At 39.6% G+C, this 22,689-nt stretch overlaps 1 protein-coding gene across 14 annotated transcripts in view; it reads left to right on the top strand.

The window, feature by feature from the left end:
* Nucleotides 1–22,689, top strand: part of cadpsb (Ca2+-dependent activator protein for secretion b) — a 66,795-nt gene that overhangs the window by 31,747 nt on the left and 12,359 nt on the right. For 2 of the 14 annotated variants that reach the window (XM_023414274.1, XM_087176046.1), the window contains exons 7-20: nt 2,834–2,945; nt 4,043–4,182; nt 4,616–4,682; nt 5,059–5,167; nt 5,269–5,481; nt 8,789–8,800; nt 11,890–12,026; nt 12,121–12,308; nt 13,138–13,239; nt 13,344–13,407; nt 13,518–13,641; nt 16,021–16,053; nt 18,861–18,967; nt 21,019–21,048. In XM_023414274.1, coding sequence (XP_023270042.1) covers nt 2,834–2,945; nt 4,043–4,182; nt 4,616–4,682; nt 5,059–5,167; nt 5,269–5,481; nt 8,789–8,800; nt 11,890–12,026; nt 12,121–12,308; nt 13,138–13,239; nt 13,344–13,407; nt 13,518–13,641; nt 16,021–16,053; nt 18,861–18,967; nt 21,019–21,048 — 1,438 coding nt within the window. Of the gene's footprint in view, nt 1–2,833; nt 2,946–4,042; nt 4,183–4,615; nt 4,683–5,058; nt 5,168–5,268; nt 5,482–8,788; nt 8,801–11,889; nt 12,027–12,120; nt 12,309–12,735; nt 12,895–13,137; nt 13,240–13,343; nt 13,408–13,517; nt 13,642–15,046; nt 15,116–16,020; nt 16,054–18,860; nt 18,968–21,018; nt 21,049–22,689 lie in introns of all 14 variants that reach the window. The other 12 variants (XM_023414277.1, XM_087176047.1, XM_023414282.1 and 9 more) reach the window with 9 other exon arrangements.

Below are 22,689 nucleotides of genomic sequence, written 5' to 3' on the forward strand. Positions count from 1 at the left end.
GGGGTGGGTACTTACACACAGATAGAACACATAAATACTCATGAGATACATGTATTAATGTACATACTACTGCAGGTTATTTGCATACATTAATTGCTTGTATTTGGTAACTGTGCTCAGACTGATATTTAGCTAACTACTGTATATTTGCACTTTGCTCTGATGAATTGATTAAATGGTTGATATAGTTAATGTTTCCCTGAGAATTATAATTTTGTTATTGTCTAGCAATTCTGCTGCACACAGGGGCTTTCATATATTTTGGAGAAAGAGCCGTCAGAGCACAACACTGTCACATCCATTAACAGACCTTAGATTGATCCACAAGGTCACCTTCATGCCAGTACAATGCTTCCATCTGACATCAACACAACACACCACCAGCTCCTCACCGTCAGCAGCTTCTCTGCTCTGCACACGTCGGAACTGCGGCATCTTTATGTACATTAAGTTGCAATTAATTATGAATGTTAGAAGTTGTTACAAGAAAAACAGCTTTCCAAGGGGGAAAATTGACACCATGTCCTCCTTACATCACTGCAGAGAGAGAATTCAGGCATTTCTATTATATTCCTAAAGCAGCACATGGCAGCATGACATGTTGGCAGCCGCAGATAGCAGCGAGATGTAACAAAAGCGCATATATGTTGTGTAACATGATTACAGTAAACTGCATTCGCATTCCTTTGGGCTTGTGAAGGCGTAGCTGGCTTATGAGCTTTAGTCATTATTAGTGATTTGCACTAAAAGGATCGACTTACATTTTTTCCACGTCTGTCTTAAAGCAATATTCACATGCCCATATGTGTAAAGCACTGTTGGTCACTTTAATCATTCCTCCTGTCCATACTAGCCACAAAGAGGCCCATTTTTCTAAAGGTATAGTAAGAACTTTTGGGAAATACACTTATTTACTCTCTTGCCAGGACTTTGATGATGAATACCATGTCGGTAAGATAAATACATAGCATTCAGAAAGTGTTCACACCTCTTCAATTTTTTCACATTTTATTATGTTGCAGCCTTATGGTAGAATTAGAAAAACATTTTACATTTTACCCCATAATGACAAAGTGACAACAGAATTTTAGAAATGTTTCAGCGATTACAGCCTCAAGTCTCCCGAGGTGTGACGTGACAAGCTTTGCACATCTGGATTTGGCGATTTTCTGACGTGCTTCTCTGCAGATCCTCTCAAGCTCTGTCAGGTTGGATGAGGACCGTCTGTTGACAGCCATTTTCAGGTCTCTCCAGAGATGTTCGATTGGGTTCAAGTCAGGGCTCTACCTGGGCCACTCAGGGACATTCATAGAGTTGTCCCTAAGCCACTGTCTGTGAACACCAAGAGGCAATTTGTTCTAAAATAAAATCTGGAAGATAACCCACTTGATTCAACTGAGTCAGTCGGGGGAAGAGTCATGTTAGTTTCTAGTGTACTTTCAAAGTCAATTTTGCATTGAACAAGGACTGAGGATTTCAGTTGTTACTTAGATTCAAATCACTTTATAAAAGGATCTCCTTGCAGCCTGTATGCAAAGGAGGAACAATTCCAGTGACTAATAACTCTTAAAGTGTACACATTGACATTGGTTTTGTTTTAAGGCAGAACTGAAAAAAATGTGACGATGTTCTTCAAATTTAGATTCATACTACTACAGTCCTGGGGCCAAATTATTTTGACCCTGGTCTCTCCCCCATGTTTGGGTGGGTTTCCTCCAGGTGCTTTGGTTTCTTCTCTAGTTATAATTACATACAGGTCAGCTGGACTCTTGAATGCCTCTCAGTGTGAATGTGAGCTTAAGTATGTTACATGTAGCAAGGTGTGTGATGTACTGGTGTGGTGTGGTACATGAAATAACTGTGATCTGATTTGGTTATATGATATGCAAAACTCTTAACAAAACTTTTATTTCTTTGTCTATTAATCTTTTTAAATTTTTGTATGATACTACATTTAGTTCTAAATAAATAGATCCCATTCTCATTTTCTTTTAATGTAGTTTTAATGCATTGTTATGTCATTTGCATAACACTTTGAATTACCTTTTCCATTTGAAAGATGCTATAGTAATGAATTGTCTTGCTTTTGAGACATGTCCGTGTTAAGGGATAAATTAGTACAATACGCTTGACAACAGAAGTTAATTTTAGCCAGTCTGTGGCATTTCTGTGCTGCTCTCCATTGCAGACCCACAAAATAATTTTGGCTGATAAGACGGGTGTTTTGTTGTTAAAAAAAAAAAAAAAATCTTGCCACGTGCAGCCTTAAGGATGTCTGGTACATAAATAGCAGCAATGCATTTAGAACAAGTGACAGTGAGGCAGAGGAAGAAAGTGTGTGTGTTAGCTTCTGTGGTTTTCTTCTGACTTTGACGTCTAGTAGATCTGTGTGACTCTGCAGTATGCCGTCTTCTATAAAAGATTTCTAGTCAGTCCCCCATCATCTTTCTTCTATAATAAAAAGATATACTGCTGTGTGTTTTTGTGAGCGTGTGTGTGTGTGTCCATAAACAATGCATTGCCTCTGTTGTATACAGCAATCCCTGTGGCCTCAAACCTGTCAGATGCCACTTCGAGGCTGTATTAAACAATCTCAAAACTGGGATTTTATTTCTTTTGATTGATGTTGTTTGCTGAACTTTTTTTTTTTTAATGTGATTTAAGTTGGAAAATGTTGAGAAGAAGGTGAATTCACTCTTTCAGACATTAGCTTTTTACTGACAAGTAAAAGTGTTGCCGTGATTGCTGCAGATGAAGTCATTGTGTGGGAACACTCTGCTATCACGCTGTCATGGTAGCTAACCTCTGGAGTGTCTTTTGTTGTGTCTTTCAGCTGGGGGACCCAAGGGGACTTCACCACCACACACCCTCTGCCTGCTGTCAAGGTGAAACTGTTTACAGAGAGCACAGGGGTGCTGGCACTGGAGGACAAAGAACTGGGCAGGGTAACACTTCTTTTCATTTACTATTATTACCAGTGTAAAAATTCTCTGATCTCAACTCTCAACACAGCGGTGAAAATCAGGACTCAACATATCACATAAAGGAACACCAAACATGCATTTGCACAAATTCCAGCCTCTTTGGTCAATCCTCAGATTCACAAGCACTTTGTTGTGGGTTTGTGTGTCTTACTGAAGTTTGTGTTCAGCTGAAGCTGTAACTGTGTGACATTTGATTTTAATAAGCTAAACTGAGTCTCTAGTGTACTACTACCTAAATGTGACCTTTACATTTTTTTACAAGTTAAACATGAGGTCAACTTGTCAAAATGAGAAAATCTTTTGTATTGACAATCTCTGCCCTAGTCCCACTGAATTTAGTTTTTTGTCTGAGCATTTTTGCAAATACTGAAGGAGCAAACAATAACGCATTTGTGCGCTCCCAAACACTTCTCATTTTTATACTTTCACAAATTGCTCACTTTCTTTGAGGAGAACACAAATCAATTCTACTGCTGTACTTATCTCGTAAGTACAGGAGTAGGCTGATTTAAAGAAAGAACTTCTTTTCCCATTGCTAACAACAGATTTCCAGTTTTCGAACGTTATTTAGTGTCTCCGACTCGAACGTAGAGATAGCGGAAAGTTTTCTCAGTCCTCCACCCTGCACTGTCCTGAAGTGTAAATGTTTAAGGTTACTGTGATAGTTGGTTAAGGAAGGTGGCGTTGCTGGTTTGCGTTTGGGCCGACGCCTCTGTAATGGCAGTGACCTTGGCTGTGACGAGGCTCTTTGATCTCCCACTGCAGCAGCGTTGGCAGGAAAGCAGGCTTCCTCAAAGCTCTTTAACTCAGCAAAGAGAGATTAGGCCTCCTCTTCGGGGAGGCAGAGCAGAAGCGTTGCTCTGTTTCTCGTCACTGACTCACGTTACTCTCACACTTTCAAAAAATATGAAACACACACATAATCACCAGCCCTTGCAAACACACTGATTGGTGTTGCTGAATGTTGCACAGGATGAGATCAAAGATTTACCTCCTGGATATCAGCACTAATAATTATGGTGTCTGACTTCATACACTCTCTTTTCATTTGAGTTCAGGTTGTCCTCCACCCCACCCCTAACAGCCCGAAGCAGTCAGAGCTCCATAAGATGACTGTGACCAAGGCTTGCCCCGACCAAGATCTCAAGATCAAACTGGCCATACGTATGGACAAACCACAGAACATGAAACACTGCGGGTAAGAGAGACGCTGTGATGTAAACCATCTAGTGATGTTCCCATGTGCCTTTCATTTTCCATGTCTTTCTTATAGAACTCCTCGCCCTCTCAGCTTCTTGGCCTCATTTCTAGTCACGTACCATGGAAAAATACTGTGAAGGGCACCACTCCCCCTGGTGGACATTAGGGTGTAGTTCAGATTTTTATTTTAATTAAAAGGTGCCAGAAAGCTCAAAATATTGAAGGCACCATTAATCAAATTCTATTACAATGCCCCTTATGCTGTTTGGCTAAAGGACTTGGATCAACTTTTCTCATTTCTGTAGCAAACCACATTTTTTATATCAAATATAATGACCTGTATCTGTGTGCCAGATACATTCAATAATTAGTGTTTTTTATGACTGGCGGTCTGGTATTTGTCTCCTTGTGTGTGGATGATGTTTTGACAGGTATCTGTGGGCTTTTGGGAAGAATGTGTGGAAGCGCTGGAAGAAGCGTTTCTTTGTCCTTGTGCAGGTGGGTTATCTTTGAAATAAACAGTGTTTAGCCAAATTGAAGAAGTAGTGACCCTTAGTTGAGGTCATTGCTCTTGAGGTTTTTAGCCCATTAGTGGGCTTTAAAGATAAATTTAAACCTACTGAGTCACAATATTGAGCTTCTCAAGGATATTTGTATGAACTGCAAGTATTAGTATTGTTACTCCAAACTGTATTAGACCACAAGGTCGATTTATATTTCACCAATATGCAGGGGAATAAGTAGACTGTTCTTATTGTATTATAAAAATCATTGAGTATTTCTTTAAATGTCATTACTCACGAACGATACAGAATTCAATCCCCTAATTTTTTCTGTGGGTGGTTGAAGTGACGTTGAGTCTTTTGTTCTGTAGGTGAGTCAGTATACATTCGCCATGTGTAGCTACAGAGAGAAAAAGTCAGAGCCACAGGAACTTCTCCAGCTGGATGGGTATACTGTGGACTACAGTGACCCCCAGCCAGGTGAGAGAGCACACCTATGCAACTACAGGTACACACATACGCATACATTGAAAGAAAAAGAAAAAAATAATCACATGTACTTGATCATCCCTCTGTCTCAGGCTTGGATGGTGGCCGGGCTTTCTTCAATGCAGTGAAGGAAGGTGACACTGTGATCTTTGCAAGTGATGATGAGCAGGACCGCATCCTGTGGGTCCAGGCCATGTATCGCGCCACTGGCCAGTCCCACAAGCCCGTCCCACCCACTCAGGTCCAGAAACTTAACTCCAAAGGGGGTGCCTCAGCCCAAATGGATGCTCCCATTTCTCAGTTCTGTAAGTAGCCCGAAACGCAACACGGTCACTTAAGCAGAAAGCAGTTTCCATCCACAAAGCAGTGAAAGCTCTAACCCATAAATGTCTCACGCCATGCGCTCCACACTGCAGTCACAAAACTTGCTGGTAGAACTAACACACAAGCACGCACACACATGCCTTGATCTCTCACAGATCCCTCCAGCATCTGATGGACTTCCACTCATTGTCACCACTCCCACAGTGTTTAAAGGTGCAATTCCATGCTATTCCATCAGTCTATTCACAAGGACCAACCAACCCGAAAAAGACTTATCATACAGCAGCAGGATATGGCGTGCAAACTTTGTATAAAAACTAAATAGGTCACCACACGTAAGATTTGAACATTCAAGCCTGCTGGGGTTGAATCCAGACTGACAGTGCCAGGGTGTGCTGCTCTTGTCCTAACCGTAGGCCTGTTTTAATCCAGTCGTAGCTCTAGAGGGCAGCTGTGAAGGCAGCCGTGGCTCTGAGACAGTTTCTCAGATTGTTCCCCTGTAACTGAATGATGGCCAAGCCAGACATGTCTAAAGTATTAACCAATCTGTCAATGTACTTGCACCTCTAAGCAGCCCACAGGTCAGGTAGCAAAGTGAAGGTAAGGCTGTTACAGTAGTGTGGCATCTGTACCAACTTCTGTTGTAACCGTCTCCTGTGTCCCCCCTCATTAAAGAAGGGATTACGATATTTTTTGTAAGTATCACCACAAATTCAGCCACCAACGCTTCTCTTCACACAATCTGTATATACTCTAGTTGGTTTTTGGCCTATTCTGTCAGTCATTTTCTTCTTATTGTAGACCAGAAGTTCTAACTAGTGTATTTTTTTCTCATAACAACACTAACCTTTCTAACTTAATGTCACATACTGCTTAACAATCCACAATAATAGATCCTGCTATTCAGAACAAAACATGTTTTTTTTGTGTGCATCTTTTGACAGATTAAGAATAATTTCTTTTCCAACTCTAATGAATATTTTTTTTAATTTTTTTTCTCAGAAGGATGGTAGAAAAAATAATTGGCATTCAACACAAACACTAAAAAACTAACACCTAGGGTCACAATAATAATAATATCAGTAGTAGTAGTACTAGTAATAATACTAGTTGTAAAAAGCCCCAAGTTTATGTCACTCTCTGTTAATCGTATCATTGTAATGGAACTATATCAACTACTTGAATTGGACCAGTTACTCAGAATCCTATCACATAAATTCTATGTTGTTTCTCCATTGGTTTCTTTGTCCAGTATGTGATCGTTCTTGTGGTTAGTTGACGACTCTGATGCCAGCTGTTGCCATTCAAAGCCTCCTCACAGTGGCACAGACCTCCTATCCCCTCCCTGAAACATTGTGGCACACCACGCGTACATGTTTCACCCCCTGGTGGTCTTGAATGGCACTGGGACCATAACATACACAGCCCTCCTGACTCTGCTGCAGTGGACTGATGGAAAACAAGAGTCCTATGAAGGTTCTGAGTGATCTGCACACATTTGAAATAGTTTTTTTTTTAACCAGTTCCATACTAGAAAGTGGTTTAGTCAACATCACACACCGTAAACGTTCTAATAAATGTAGACGAGCTTATTGTGTTGGATTTTCTGTATAATAGATACTGAAAATACAACATATATCATACTGGCCAAAATCTCCAAAGGTGGCTTAAAGGGGTACTCCAGCAATTTCCATAAAGTTGGGGGACTTGTGAGAGACAAGAAAAGAAGATTGTCATCATTAAAGAGGCTGAGATGTTCTGACTTTCAGCCCCAACTATTGGTTAAGATCCAAAATTCACTGGTCTTTTGTCCGGTAGACACAAACGTTATAAGTTTGTGGTCTTCTATGTGACTTCACTATTGTTATTTTTTTTTAATTTGACAAAGCGCCTCTAGAGCCACAGAAGACACTATACGACAGCTTTCAGAAGGTGTGTTTGCATGCACCTGTTTTCATACAAATTCTTAATTTATGTATGAAATTCGGGAAAAAACCTGACATATTAAGAGTTTTAGAGTGGAAATGTTGGCGTACTGATGAAAGCAAAAATGTGACAAAGTGCAATGGCAACAGACTTACTTATAAATAAAATAAATCATAATGTACATGTTGCATATGACTTAAACATCCACTGAATTTTCTGCTGCCACATGTCCATCTTGCTTTCTGAAAAAATGTTTTCACCGTTTTGACTGGCGCTCTTTTAATGACGTCATCTCGTTGGGCCCTTTTTTTCTGCAATAGTCTAAAGGCACAAAACTCTACCAACTGTTTATCTCTGTTATCTCTGCCCAGCTCCTAATATTCACAAGGAGGAGTGGACAAAAATGCACTTTAATTTGCATTTTATTTTGCAGTTTCTCTGGAAATTTGGTTAAAAAATTGTGCTACATTTGGATGGAAACCAAGGTTCAGTAGTACTAACCATGACAAGTTGATTGATCTTTATGTAAAATAACTGGAGTGCTCCTTTAAAGCATGTCAAGATTTATTGCTAAAATTGTGATAATTTTTCACATTGTTGAAAACACTTCCGTCATTTTCACCTAGCCTTTCCAGGACCTTCATAGTCTCTTTCCTTTTAAAAAAGACACAGGCATCTTTTACACATAAAAGTGACTGTTGAGTTTTACTTCGTCGTGTAGGTGTATGTGTTTGCCAATGTCCCTTTTAAAAGTGAGCCTTCTGTTTTATCTGCAGTTAGACCGAGTGACAGTACTTAACGTGTAGCTCTCGACTCCTTAAGTACTTGTCCAGAATCCAGAATAAATAAACTGCAGTGGAGTGATGAGGATCGTAAATTCTCTCTTCCTGCCTCTGTCTCTGTCTCTGTCTCTCTCTCTCTCTCTCTCTTTTCTTCCCTCTCTCTCTCTCTTTCTCTCTCTCTCTCTCTCTCTCTTTCTCTCTCTGTCTCTTTCTCTCTCTCTCTCTCTCTTTCCTCTCTCTCTCTCTCTCTTTCTCTCTCTCTCTCTCTCTCTCTCTCTCTTTCTCTCTCTCTCTCTCTCTCCCTCTCTGTCTCTGTCTCCCTCTTTCTCTCTCTAATATGCCTCAGCATTTGTTGTCAAGTTCACATATCCTCACATGTACTCACACACCACCGCCCACAAACTCTCATGTTGGTATAGGTTGTTGTTTTTGAGTTGTGTTTTCTTCTTCATGCTTTGCCTGTACCCTTCTTGAGTAATGCAGCTGCTAGGTCAGGGTCTTTCGTGATTGCTCTCCTCCAGCCTTGTTGCTAGTCTTTATGTTATTCTGGTTTGTCCCTTCTTACCCTGCTGTCTTCTAGCTGGACTCAAGGGTAAGTGCTTCCCTGTAGCCGGCACAGCTCAGATAATCCCCGCTGATTATCTGACAAATGCAACGTTCTTTCTCTCTTCTTTCCCTCTTCTCCTTTTTCACGTCTCGCTTCATGTCTTAGATATTAGTTGATAACTTTTTTTGTTTTTGACGACCTCTACTTGAGGATCAAAGTATAAGCATCCATTCGTGCCAGCATAGGATGCATGTATTTTATTCTAAGAACATATTATTTGACTCAGTAATGGTTAAAGTTGATATTAAAGTTGTTCCTGCATAATTGCCTTCTCTCTTTATTCATATTGGTTATGGGACCCCTCAGAGTAAAGCCAGGTGGTAATAAAATGTGACATACTATTACTATTACAAAGCAGGTAAACATTTCTTAGGTTATGAGAAAGATTTAAAATTTAATTTATTTTTATTAGTAATGTAATGATTTCAAGAGCTGAAAACAAACTGATAATTCTTTTATAGCAGTTAGATGAGACCTAGAAAAATCTGATGTTCATTCAAAGATGGAAATTTGGATACAGGGTGACTGGTGATGGCAGGTTGTTATGTTATGTTTCAAAATATATCTATATAAGTGATGCATTAGAGAAATTAGTTTTTACACTTCCTAAGTGTTGATCAAGCTTTACTTCAGAGGGCTCAATTGCTTTCAGTTATTTTTCTTTGAACTTTTCTTGATGAGAGTTGGCAAATATGTATGCGGAGTATTCTGAATGCCAAAGACAAGGAGTAGTTAATGCCGCCCCTTCTTACGATAAAATACTCCGGTCTCCTCCCCCTCCCCCTTCCTTCCTCCTACAGTAGATGGGCTTGTAGATAGAGGCTAGACCGGTTTTACACCTCCAGAAAAGGAGAGATCTCATTTTGATTTCTTTTGATTGCCTTTTGTTTGCCTGAATAGGAGAACACCTGTGTCATGTGTCCATACTTTTGTACAAATACAGGAGTTTTCATTCATTTCCCCCATCTCCCAGAGAATGATACAGTTTTGCCTCTGTCGGCTTCATGCTATTTACCCATGTACTTGCACCAAATTGTATTGCTACCCTATTAGAGTTCTCCGGTAGTGGTATGCCTGTTAGTGTGCTCTGTAGAGATCATGAATACACTGCAACATATTCAAGTATTGTCAACTTGCAAATGCGTAGAGAAAAAAAAAAAGGAATGCCAAAAAAGGAAAAAAAAAATAAAAATGCTAATTTGAAAATGGGTCTGCAGATGTGCATGACATTTAAAAGCTCAATGAAAAGTCACAATGTTCTCCAGCATGTGATAATTTATAAATGTATGCAAAAGTACTCGCCTATTCACTTTGGTAATTTGGTAATTTTTATTCATGGTTGAACTAATTAACAAGACATTGTTGTAACTTATGATAATGTTAATGTAGTATTGAGTGTATTCTGGACTTCAACTCCATTTCTTCATTTAATCCAACCAAAGGAGATATATCCCACTCACTGTGTGTCACAGCCCAACCCCCGGCACCTTCTGTTCACTCTTTGGATGTTTTCCCACTATCTCAACACTACTCCACAACATCACTTCCTTTGTAACTTGCCCCTGAGTGAATCTTCCTCTTGTGGTCATCGGTTTCTTCCAACACTTGTCTGACCACTGTCTTTGTCCCATTAAGAGGTTGTCTCACCCACCAAACCCTCTTTCATCCTGTCTCTCACCGTCTCTCATCCGGCACTGGCTTCACCTCTAATGCCATTAACTATCTTCGCTCAGTGTTTCTAGACTTTATGTGTTAACTCTTCTACTCTTTCGCATTATGACTTACTGTACCTGTCTTTACTTCTTCCTTGAACAATCTCTGTTTCCATCGTCCACATTTTACTTGTTGTCTCACAGGTTTTCCTTCTCAGATTGGAGTAAAAATAAGCAAATTTCCTGAACCGTAACCTTCTGTAGGTTCCTTTTTTAGCAATTTTTTGTGAATGTTTAGCGCCCGTATTACACCCTCTCCCCCTCCCCTCTCACTGACCTGGAGGTTGAAAGATGTCAGTTGTTGATACTCCAGCCCTGCTCACCCAAGATCAGGCCTCCACTTCCCACCCTCCCCCCCAGATCATCATCACTCATGTCAGTGTCTCATGGACATGACACCTGTCACTCACACAGAGGACATGACGTGCATCTCTTATCTATTTTGAATCATCCTTGTCCCCATGATTTTGTCTCTGAAAGCTTTATTGTTTACAGAGCAAGAAGTTAAGGTCAGTTTAGTTAGAAGATGTTTTCTATTTTTGTTTAGAGAAGTAAAAAAAAAAAAAACATTTTATTTCACCTATGTTTTCATCACCCATATTTACTGAGTTTCATTATAGGTTTCATAAAATTTTTTACACAATTTAATGCTACTAATGTTCTTTCTTAATTGAAATTCACAGACAAGCTTTAGTGTTTTCAAAATCTGAACATCCTCTTGATACAGAGAAGGTCAATGGCAAAAGTTATGAAACAAGACAAACATTCCTCTATAACTGGAGAGAAATCTGCAAACCTCCAGCCGATAACTTTTTTACAACTTAGCTTTTTTTTCTTGAATTAGCATTTGATACTGTAGCTATACAGTGTGTTCAAATAAATGACACTTTTGCCATGTTTGTGTCTTTTTTCTAGCACACGTCTCAATATTTGTCAGGACCTGAGTGACGTTCAACAATCGCGAATGGCAGAATCTATTGAATACATTAATCAGAATGCATTTGATTTTATCCAGCAGCACTTCTTCAAACACGTTTTGGATATGTAAAAATGTGTTTCCCCTGCAAAACATCAGGGGATGGGACATATTAAGATTCATGCATGCACATACAGTAGAGACACTCGTCCCTCTGAGCTTAGCTTCAGATCGAGAGAATCCACCAATACATCAAATCTCTTTACGCTGTCTGACATAATGCAAGTTGACAATGTAAGCTGTAAGTGTTTATAATTTGCCCTTAGAAGTAACCAAAAAAAAAAAAATCCCTGGTGTTTCTGTGTTTTGATGAAGACTTTGCCTGTGCCTCACTGATGTCTTCTCCTCTGAACCGTGTGCTTTTCCCTGTGCTGTTGGCTGGATAGACGCTGACAGAGCTCAGAAACATGGCATGGATGAGTTTATCTCCGCTAACCCCTGTAGCTTTGACCACGCCTCGCTTTTTGAGATGGTGCAGCGACTCACGTTGGATCACAGGCTCAATGACACCTTCTGCTGCTTGGTCAGTGTCACCGCGTAATACATTTATTGTACTGGGCTGCTCTTGCCAGCTGATATGCAGTAATGAAATCGCCATCTGTGTTTGTGTTGTGCAGGGATGGTTCAGCCCGGGCCAGGTGTTTGTCTTGGACGAGTACTGTGCCAGGAACGGGGTTCGAGGTTGTCACAGACATCTGTGTTACTTGCGTGACCTGCTGGAAAGGGCAGAAAGTGGGGCAATCATTGACCCCACTCTTCTTCACTACAGCTTCGCTTTTTGTGCTTCCCATGTCCATGGGAACAGGTGTGCCCTAATCCCTTATTTTAAAATGTTTGTGCCTTGTACGTGACATTGCTGAACAGGATCTGAAAGCACATAAAGATCTAATGACATTAAAAACTCCTTTGAACAAATACAAACTCTAATCTGTTAGGCAAACTGATACCTCATATATACTGTACAGAGTAGGCGGACACACAAAATCTCCTTAAACATCAATCTGTTTGTCTTCCATCTTTGTAATTTAGCCATATTTATGTTCTGTTGTTTTTATGTTATTGTCATGTTTGTTTTTTGCAGCTTTTGGTGTTATGTTGTTAATCAATTCTATATCTCTATATATTTCCTTGTTTTCTACCATTTTTCTTTGTTTTCTTTTCTCTCTGTCCTTTGTTGCCATAGTCTCTTACTGTCCATATTATTCATCCTCCCATGCGTCCGTTAAAGTCAGAGAGGGCAGCAATTACTGGGGCCCGCTGGGCTATGAGGCCCTCATGTCCCCAAAGAGCTCCCAAAGCCCAGATCCTCGCACTGCCTCTAAACGAGTACGCATATTCAAGTTTAGAAAGAGAAAGGATTCCAATATACCACTCTGTCAAGGGCAACAAAGGTGAGACATTGTCAATTATTTGTATGTGTAACACAAATGGAACTCAAGAAACAAATCTCACACAATTTGCAGTCAGTTCCCGGGGAGCTGATAGCTGTCAGCCAGTGTGTTTTTCTTTTTTTCTTTTTTTTCTTTCTTTCTTTATTTTTGTTGCTCCTGTTGGACTCAGATGAGAGGTTGCATAAGTTGAACCTCTGCAGGGTTTCAACTGGGTTAAAGTATGTGGGTGTGATCCTCATATAGGCCAGACGGGCTGAGCACAGTGAAAGTGGATGAGAAGGAGCGCTTTGAAGACATCAAGGAGCGGTTGCGTGTGATATTGGAAAACCAGATTGTAAATTTCAGGTGACTGCCAACTCACCAACTGCACATTACCTCAAGTTGCAAAACATTACGCCTATTGGTATTTTTCCACTGTTTACTTTTTGTGTCTACATCTTATCTTGTAGATATTTTTTCCCCTTCGGTCGTCCTGAGGGTGCACTGAAGGCCACTTTATCTTTGCTGGAGAGGGTTTGTAAATAATAAAAAAAAAAAAAAAAAAAAAATTCTATACCCCATGAAAGGACAACTATGATGTAGTAAAAACAGCTTACACAATTCCTGTTTAATGCGTCCTGCAGGTCCTGATGAAGGACATTGTGACCCCAGTTCCACAAGAAGAAGTTAAAGGAGTGATCCGCAAGTGTTTGGAGCAGGCCGCCCAGCTCAACTACGAGCGTATTAAAGAATACGCCAAAATTGAAGGTATCTAGAAACACACAACCCAACATCACATAATGACTGTTGGTGTGAATGTCTTAATCAAAAACAGACATCCACTAAACAATCATAATGGTCATTAAAATATCGGTGCGTGAAATGCATTCATTTTGTTTGGTTTCAGATTGAAGTGCTCAGTCTGTGGTTGTGTGTGAAATAAAATAAGAGACACTTTTTTATTTTTATTTTTTTTTTCAAAGGACTACACATCTATTCCCAAATGTCCTTTTTTCCTACTCCAGTATGAGATTGTACTTGTCACTGTTATTTATTTATTTATTTCTCTTGGTATTTATGGTATATCTGTGTCCGAATCCCAGATGATTTGTGGCATCCCAAATTATCTGTGACAGATTGTCGGACACTTTTTGTCTCAGTCCAATAACTCTCTCCTTTGTTTCAGGCCTGCTTTAGCTCTGTGCTGTTCTGTAGGTCAAGTTGGCTTTTGTGTAGAGGTGTGTGAGTAAAAATGCATTCAAATCTAAAGCCCTGAAATCTGTTAATGTGCCGATCTCTCATTGTGCCTTGACTATTCAAGCTGTGTAGTATACTGGCCTCTGACTTTTGATGATGGGACTGTGAGTTCAGCCTAACTGAATGTCCTGATTCCCAGCTCCCAGTCGATGTACACTCCCCCTCTCCCTTTATCTCAGTGTAGCTTTTACCTCTCTGATTCCTCCAGCTGATGCTGCCCGCCCCCCTTAACACCCTCCTGCCTTGAAATACTAGCAGCTCTCCTGTCACCTCTGTCTTATGTTCTTGCTGAAGACCACTATCTTCTGCTCCTTCTCCCTCCCTGTCTGCTCTGCTTTTTTTCTCCTTGCTCACAGTTCTTGGCTTTGCCACAGTTATCACTTTATTTGACAATTTTACTATGTGATAAGTGGCTTACAACCAAAGGAATGCTGGGATTGAACGCCGACAAACCAGCATCAGACACCTGCATGTGCTTTGAGACATAACAACACGGTCTTTCTTTATTGGCATGGATTACATATCAAAAATTACATCAAAGACAAGACATTTTATAATGTCTTATTCTTCCTTGCTGTGTATTTTCTTCCAGTATATTCATTAAATGCATTGACATGCACTTTGCATATTTACATAGAGAACTCTGATGTTGTTTATGTTTTGAAAGAAATCCCTCAGGGTGCTAAAGATAGTAAGGATTTAAACCTTACTATCTTGCCATGCAATGTGAATTTACTTCCCACTGTCCTTGTGAGACGTCTGCTTCAAAACAAACCAAACATTGGACTTTGCTACCGGGCCTCCTGCCCAGCAGAATATCGTTTTCACCTGGACAGCCCTCTTCCCATCAGCCTCTGACCTCTAGCCTTCCCACCTCTGACCCCAGCCTCTTGCATGCCCCAATCCTTTTTTATAGGGAAAAAGAGGGAAATGTATGAGCACCCTGTCTTCTGCTTGGCGTCTCAAGTGATGGATTTAACCATCCGTGAGTACCTTCATCATCCTCTCCCCTAGTCTCTCTCCTCCTCCTCCTTCTCTTCCATCTCATCCCCCTCCTGCCTCTCCTCTTTCTTCAGAGATGTTGCTCCTGCCATGCTTGTTTTTATCTGTGCCTTTTGTCTGTGAGAGTGAGTGGGGAGCGCACCATTCGAGAGATCTGAGCAGTACCACACCGAATCAGTTGGGGTCCTTTTTTTGGTACCATCTGTTTGTGATGGACATGAATGAGCAGTCTGGTCTGTAAGCTTCTTTCTTTTGGTTGGATACCCATTCTTTTGACTTGAATGCATTTTTACATTGCTTACATTGTTATCTCCTCCAGTCATTTGGTCTGATCATGTGTCAGTGGTGTGCTGTACCGAACAGGTAGGCTTTTTTTTTTTTTTTTTTTTTTCTCCCCCCCCACTGTGACACCAGAGATAGTGAAGGAGCATCTGTCGGCAGAGCTTTTGTATGGGGAGGACAGGCTAAGGTGTCTGGATTTAACAGCTCCCGTTTGTGTTTTTTTTTTTTCCTTGATTCAAATCAATCCAAGTCACTCAGTGTGTCCTGTCTATGATCCTGGCAGCTGTTTGTGTGTCCTACCTGTTTACGACAGTCTAAGCTTTTGTCTGTTTGTTAACAAACATCTTATCACTATTTTAATTTCAAATTTTCCACAGGGTAATGTTTCAGTGTTTCTGTTTTTATTATGTGTTTGTGACGTTTGTCTGTTGCCTAGAAACCTCCACTCCCTGGAGCTGAAAATGTCCCAGCCGATTCTTTGAAAGGGTCACATGGTGATGAATAACAACTCTGAGCTTTCCCCCTGTAACGTGACAATAACCCTAGAACCGTGCTAATTCTAAACATCTGCTCTTTATCTTTTCTCTCTTTTTTTTCTCGCTGAAGTTGAGAAAGGTCAAAAGGATCAAAAGGATCCAGGTGAACTCATGTTTAGCTTGTGGTTTAGCCACAGCGCACACATACATGTACATACACACAGACCTTTAACCCCTCCCCCCTTCACACACATGTATTTTGTCAGTAGATACAGAACATATGCATGTTTGAACAGAATTTACCCGTAGTACATCTTCCATACAGTATATTATACAAACTGGTAATATACACACTCATTCAAGTTCTCAAATGTCTTGCCATGTTTTAAGCATCTCTTTCTATAAAGTAAACACAGTGGAGATTGTATTACTTTATATCATTCCAGATATGATTCATTTCTGTTTGTTCTAGAAGTTTCATTTTCTTTACTTGAGATTTCATCCAATATTCAGTTCACAGAATAATTATGTGATTAGTTAGGTTGTTGTAAATATATCAAATCAACATTTGTGCATGAGCAATTATAGAGTAATACAATCTCACACAATAAGTTTTATATTTGCCTAAAAAAAGTAAAAAGAAATAAGAGTGACATAAGCAACATATTAATGTAAACCTCATCAAATGCAACACAAACATTTCAGTTAAAGACTGTATTTTTGAGAAGCGTATACATACATGCATTTTCTTAATGTCATATATTACCTTAAATCAAATTTACTAGTCATTTAGGATAGTAAAAGGGTCAGTTCCACCATATAAAACAAACAAACAAACGTCCGTATGCAGTCATTCAGATAGTTATGGTTTTATTGTTACTTCCACTTCATCCACAATTTCACTTTATTATCCCTGAGGTGACATTTGTCTTGAAACATAGACCTAAAATAAAATACATTAAACATAATAAAATGAAAAAAACAAATAAGACTTTATGATAAAAAAAAACAAACAAACCATAAGCTAAAAGCCATCACACAAGCCCATGTAAAACCATTTACATCAGGTGACAACAAAACATAAAACCTAGGCCAGATGCAGACCACCTCATCCAGCCAACCAAAATATTTGTAGCCGGTTGCCGGTATCCGCCTCTGACACTTCCATACCTGAAACAATGCAGGTAAACCGAAACCATCTGCATGAAGAAATACCACCAGGGAACTGGCCCTTTAATTTTCCATGGTAGTCCGACACATTGGAGAATTGGTGTCATTTTAATTGCCATAATGGATATATAGCATACAGTTTTTGATTGTAATGTCTTAATGGTTCTCATGAAACCACAGAGGCGTGCTGTGCTGCTCCTTCCAGACTAAACCTTTATACATGTTTTCAGAGAGCTCTCCCCTACAGGACATTATGACCACAGGATATATGGTTCTTGTAACACAAACCCATGTGATCCATCCATTAGTGTTGATCAAATGTCCCTGAAGACATTCGCTGAAGTATAACCTCGGCTCTTTAGATAGCTCAGATTTCCCCTGATGATCGACTTTACATGAGAATTGAAGGCGGAAGCTAAAGTGGCAGATCAGGGTTTTTTTATTCTGTTACACATCCAAGATGCAAAAATAGATCCATGAATTCGTTTGGCCTGATATATCTGAGGAACCTTTGAGAAAACGCTACCACTTAGTAAAATAATAGTGAAAACAATAAAAGAACCCCCAACAGAACTGCAGTGTTTAATAAGATCGCTAATGTTTTATGTAGAGTTATGTATCTATGTGCTTTTGATTTGTGTAGCCATTCAGTTCCATGTTCAAATTCTACACATATCATTTCACTTAGTCGTACCTTTTGAATATTCCCATTTCATGACATGTAACTGTCTTATCAGATCATTCTGTCAGCAAAGGTACAAGCAAGTGATTTGGAGCTTTTGCAAATTATAGACCAAAGTCAACAGCTACATATAAGTGGAGGCAGAAACAGCTTTTTAGCACACAATTCCTTAGCGGATACAACGGCATCACACTGTAAATACGTTTATTAAAACAAATCTAAGGTAATTCAATCAATTGATCTGCAACTGTTTTATTAATTTAAGATGACTTTTTGAGACAATGACATTTTTAAGCATCTTGTGAACCAAATACCTTCGGCATTTTGCTGAAATGAGTCAGGGTGACTTTAGCCGTAAAATCTATGACCTGCTTCAAGAAAGTCATTTTGTGTAGTATTGTCAAAGATTATGTAATAAGATGAAATTCATCATAATTCTAAAAAGCATGTCAAAAATGTCTGAGTACCCTACAAATTGTCTTTTAAAAGTATTGAAATAATTGTAAAAAAAATACCATGAATGTAATTTTAGTAAATTTTTACATCTTTATTTTTAGAAAAATATTTGCACAGATATTGATGAAATTATTGTCACTTTTCATCAGTTCCACTTTATAGCAGCGCAAAGCCCTAGATTCGAATCAGTAATATATGAATTGGAAATCTTGGAGGCTTGAAACAATAGTAATGAATTATGTTTACAGTGTGTGTTCAGTGAGTGTTTTTGACCAATGCCATGCGACAGCTCCTTATACAGAAGGCTTATTCAGTACCGCTTCACAAAATGCATGTTTTTGATGCCACATTGCACTTCCATCTCAGCGCCACTATTCTTGTGCCTGATACTCCTCCAACATTAATCTGATTATCCTACAAACACATCACTTATGTTGCTTTATGTCATGCAGCCTAAAATGCATATAAATGAGAACACGCTTTATTTGTTTAGGGTGTATGAGACGTAAAACATCACAGTGTAAGCGCTGTGTTTATACTTTCATCAAACGGTCAAAAATATAGACAAGGAAAAATCTTCTGAATAGTCATAAAAATCCCCCTGGAATCCTTCTCTGTGCTTGACTAACCACTCATCCCTCACCCTCATCCTTTTGTCTCAGAGAACGTAGGCCGCTTAGTCACGCCTGCCAAAAAGCTGGAGGAAACAATTCGCCTGGCGGAGTTAGTCATAGAGGTCCTCCAGCAGAACCAGGAACACCATGCGGAGGTGAGTGAGAACCCTCTCCTCCTCTCCTCCTCAAAACACTTTCCCTCTATGCTCTCACTCTTATCTCACTCCGCCCCACAGCAGGGAGTTAGTCTTATTATCAGTCTTCTATAAATAAAGCTGCTTTCATCTATGGGTAACTAAAAAAAAACCCTTTCACAGATGAATTTAATTTAGGAAAGCTCTAATTGCTGTTCGACAGACCATGGCTACATGGAATCAGAGCGCTATGTCTGAGCAGAGGCTGTAAATTAGACAGAAAATGATACAATGTGTGCACTTCTTTCCTCTGATCACAGTTCATAGCTCAGTGTTGCAATGCTCAATAAGTCCAGTATAAACAGAGGGCAGGAGGGTAAACAGGATGCAAAACAGAAATAGAGGCCAGTGTACATTATTCATGGCTTCTGCGTGCTCATAATGTTGTATTAAGTTTCCCTTTTGCCACAATTAGAAGACAACATAGAAAGAGGCGGGAGAAGTACTCAGATCTTTTACTTGTGTGTCAAAGTTTCAACACGACAATGTAAAAATACACAATTACAAGTTAAAGTCCTGGATTCACAATCCCACTTAAGTAGAAGTCCAGAAGTATTTGCAGTTAAAATTGATTAAAAATATCAAAAGTAAACGTTCTCCTTCAGCAGAAAATAATATCTTAAATTATTAGACTGTAAATACCGATGCATCAGTGAGAGAGACAAAAATGTGAGATGATTAATGGGGTGGTAAAAAAGAAAAAACGTTCTGCTAATCAAATTTGTATTCAGCTTTTAGACATGTTCACAGAAGCCCTGAAATGCAAGTGACAAATCTATTTTTTGCCAGGATCATTTTTCAAAGTTTTTTCCATCTGTGAGTGATTGTTTATTTATTTTTTTTCCCGTATGTTCCCTGGGAGGCAAGTGAAAAATGTGCTGTTTTTTTTTGTAATACTCAATTTGGCCACAAGAAGCTGAAGTGCACCACTAGCCCAGTCTAACTGGGATTAAAAACATTTATGTTTCCGTCTAGGTGATATTTTAATTTGTCCATGCTTTTTAAACACAAAGTACATATAATGTGTGTTAGCCAGTTATATAACATTACTGTTCTCATCCTGCTTTTGGCTGAAATGTGGTTTAATCGATGAAGGCTTTCTGCCAGAAATGCTTCAGGAAGTCAGGTGAGATAGTATAAAGAGTGATAAAGCTGTGATGGAAGAATGAATCACACATAGGACTTTCACCTAAGAGACTGGAGTATGATTTCTATTGAATTTCTTGATTTAGTTACTTATTCTTTTCAGTTTTTTCTTTATTTTTTTTAAGATCTTCAGAAAGCCTTGAAGGCACATTTCTCCCATGCTGTGAAAAAAAAAACAAATGAAAACGAAAATTAGCCTGGAAAAAAAATCACCTGTTTCACCGTTCTTCACTTGCCTCTTGGGGGTTGTTTTTACAGACTGGGGGAAAAAAAGAAAAAAAAAATCACTCGCTTCTCTTCCATACTTATCTATAAACTTTTTTTTAATGGAATATTGTATTAGTGCCTCTTTTAGCCCCGTACAGTTATTTGAATAATACCATCTGAGAAGCCTAGATTTGAAAGTACTCTAGGGTTGTAAAGGTTTACAAGCCAAAAAGATGAGAAAGCATTGGTTTAATATGTAACAATGCATTGTATATTATAAATGTATCATATGTTTTTTTATGTAAAATCTTAATCTGACAAGTAACTTGTAACTAAAGCTGTCAAATCAGTAGAGTGGAGTAAAGAGTACAATATTTCCCTCTGAAATGTAGTGGAGTAGAAGTATATAATGGAAATACTCAAATAAAGTACATGTACCTCATAATTATACTTAAGTACAGTACTTGCGTAAATGTAATTAGTTACTTTCCAACGCTGTAAATACCTCCCTCACTGCATCCTATTTGCTACCATAAACACTGAGCTGATGGAAAACATGATGAGCATGTGCAGTTGTGTAGATCTGAAGGTGATCCAATGTGATCTTAGAATATGCAGATAAAGCAGATTTATTGTATCTCTCTGAATATGCTTGACAGGCGGCAGTCACAAGTTCTGGAGATCAATCGGTACAGTATTTTTATTTCTTTTTCCTCTTCAGTCCCCATCACGATCCCCCTGTTTGGCATGTGCGCCACTATGGCAAGAGGCACCTTTCTAGGCAGAGAATGAACTCATAGATACTGTAGCAGTGGGTGGGTTTGTAATAGAAGTGAGAGCAAACTTGTTTAAAAATGAAAAGGCACTGTAGCTTGCGCAACATAATTGTGATCATAAAGCATGTTCATCGGGCCATAAAGAGGTTTCCTTTCTCTCCAAGCATGCTGAACCAGTAAATTTCCTAAAGTATGCTCCATGTGAACCTTTGAAGTTTGATCCACCATAAACATTTGTTTCCCCCTCCATCCAACAATTAATTTCACAGTCCGCACTTGTTCAAGCATTACTCCCCCCAGCTTCTCCTCTTCCATCCCTCTCTGCTGTCTACTCTTAGTTTACAAAACCTATACAGAAATGCCTCAAAAATACATTATTGTTCTGTACATCTTCCCGTGTTCTCACTGTCATATGATTGGTGACTGTCCAAGCAGGGAAAAGAGGTATGTAGTCAAGTTGAATGAGAAACTCCCATAATGCTCCGTGCATGTCCAGTAGATGATGCCTCGTCTCCTTACCCCTCCTCCCCCTCAGCATCAATACACTCCCTCAGGATTGGTCCCTTGATACAGTTGCATTGATACAGCACTATCAGTTTGTCTGGCTGAACGCTGGGTCTGTCGTAGAGCTCTCAGGGTCCTGTATGTGTCCCTTTACCACTATCAAAGGTTGGAGGCCTCTCCGCCTGGCGACCTTTGAGCGTTTTCCCCTCCCTCACCTGTCGGAAGCTTTTACGGCCCCCCTCCCCCTTCCTTAACCCTCCCTGTCTGTAATAAGAGTACCTCTCCTCTCCTTGAATGTGATGGAGAAAATGTTTGTTTGCTGCCTGTTTGTCAACACTAGAGCTATCAAGCTTTTTATATTTTGGGTGTGGGCAGGTAAGTAGACAGGTAAGTAAGGTTTTGACTGCCAAAATGGTTAAGCCAGATGGGAAGATAACTGACAAAAATTTTAAAAGAAAGCATGCAGCATAATTTTGAAAGATTAAGCTTTTATTGAACTTGGCAACTTGTTAGTCTGAATGATAAGCAAATAAGCCAAGCCAAGACTGCCAGCAAAGCAACTACTGTACTTCTGCTGTCAAAGGGCGAGGAAGTCCTGACGGTGCTAGAAAACGGCCTGCTGAATCTCAGAGACTTACTTAACTAATTGGACCAGACGCACTCCAACACAAGAGATGCTGTGTGCTGCAGTCTTTGGTGTGCCTAGTCGAAGATGTGCATGAGTCACATTCACATCTAATGGGCTATGGGTTTGTCAGTGATGTGAATGGTGGGCCCCTCTCGTCTCTTAGCTTGAGAGAAAAGCATGCAGGGAGCTCCACATTTGCATGAGAAAAGCACCTTTCCCCTTAAATCAATAGATACGGTCATGAATATAACAAGGCACGAACATGCAACCCCTGCTGTGTGATTCTTCTGCTACGTATAAATGGATTTATAATTAATCCCGCCTTTAAGCTCTAATCAATAAAAGCTGTGGACTCGATCTCAGAGTACGTGGCGGGAAACACACACACACACATATACACAGGCAAACGTTCACAAGTCGTA

The sequence above is a fragment of the Seriola lalandi genome, unplaced genomic scaffold (genome assembly GCF_002814215.2).
Source record: "Seriola lalandi dorsalis isolate HSWRI2012SDOR001 ecotype SW California unplaced genomic scaffold, Sedor1 jcf7180002054522, whole genome shotgun sequence".
In the NCBI taxonomy this organism is placed as follows: Eukaryota; Metazoa; Chordata; class Actinopteri; order Carangiformes; family Carangidae; genus Seriola; species Seriola lalandi.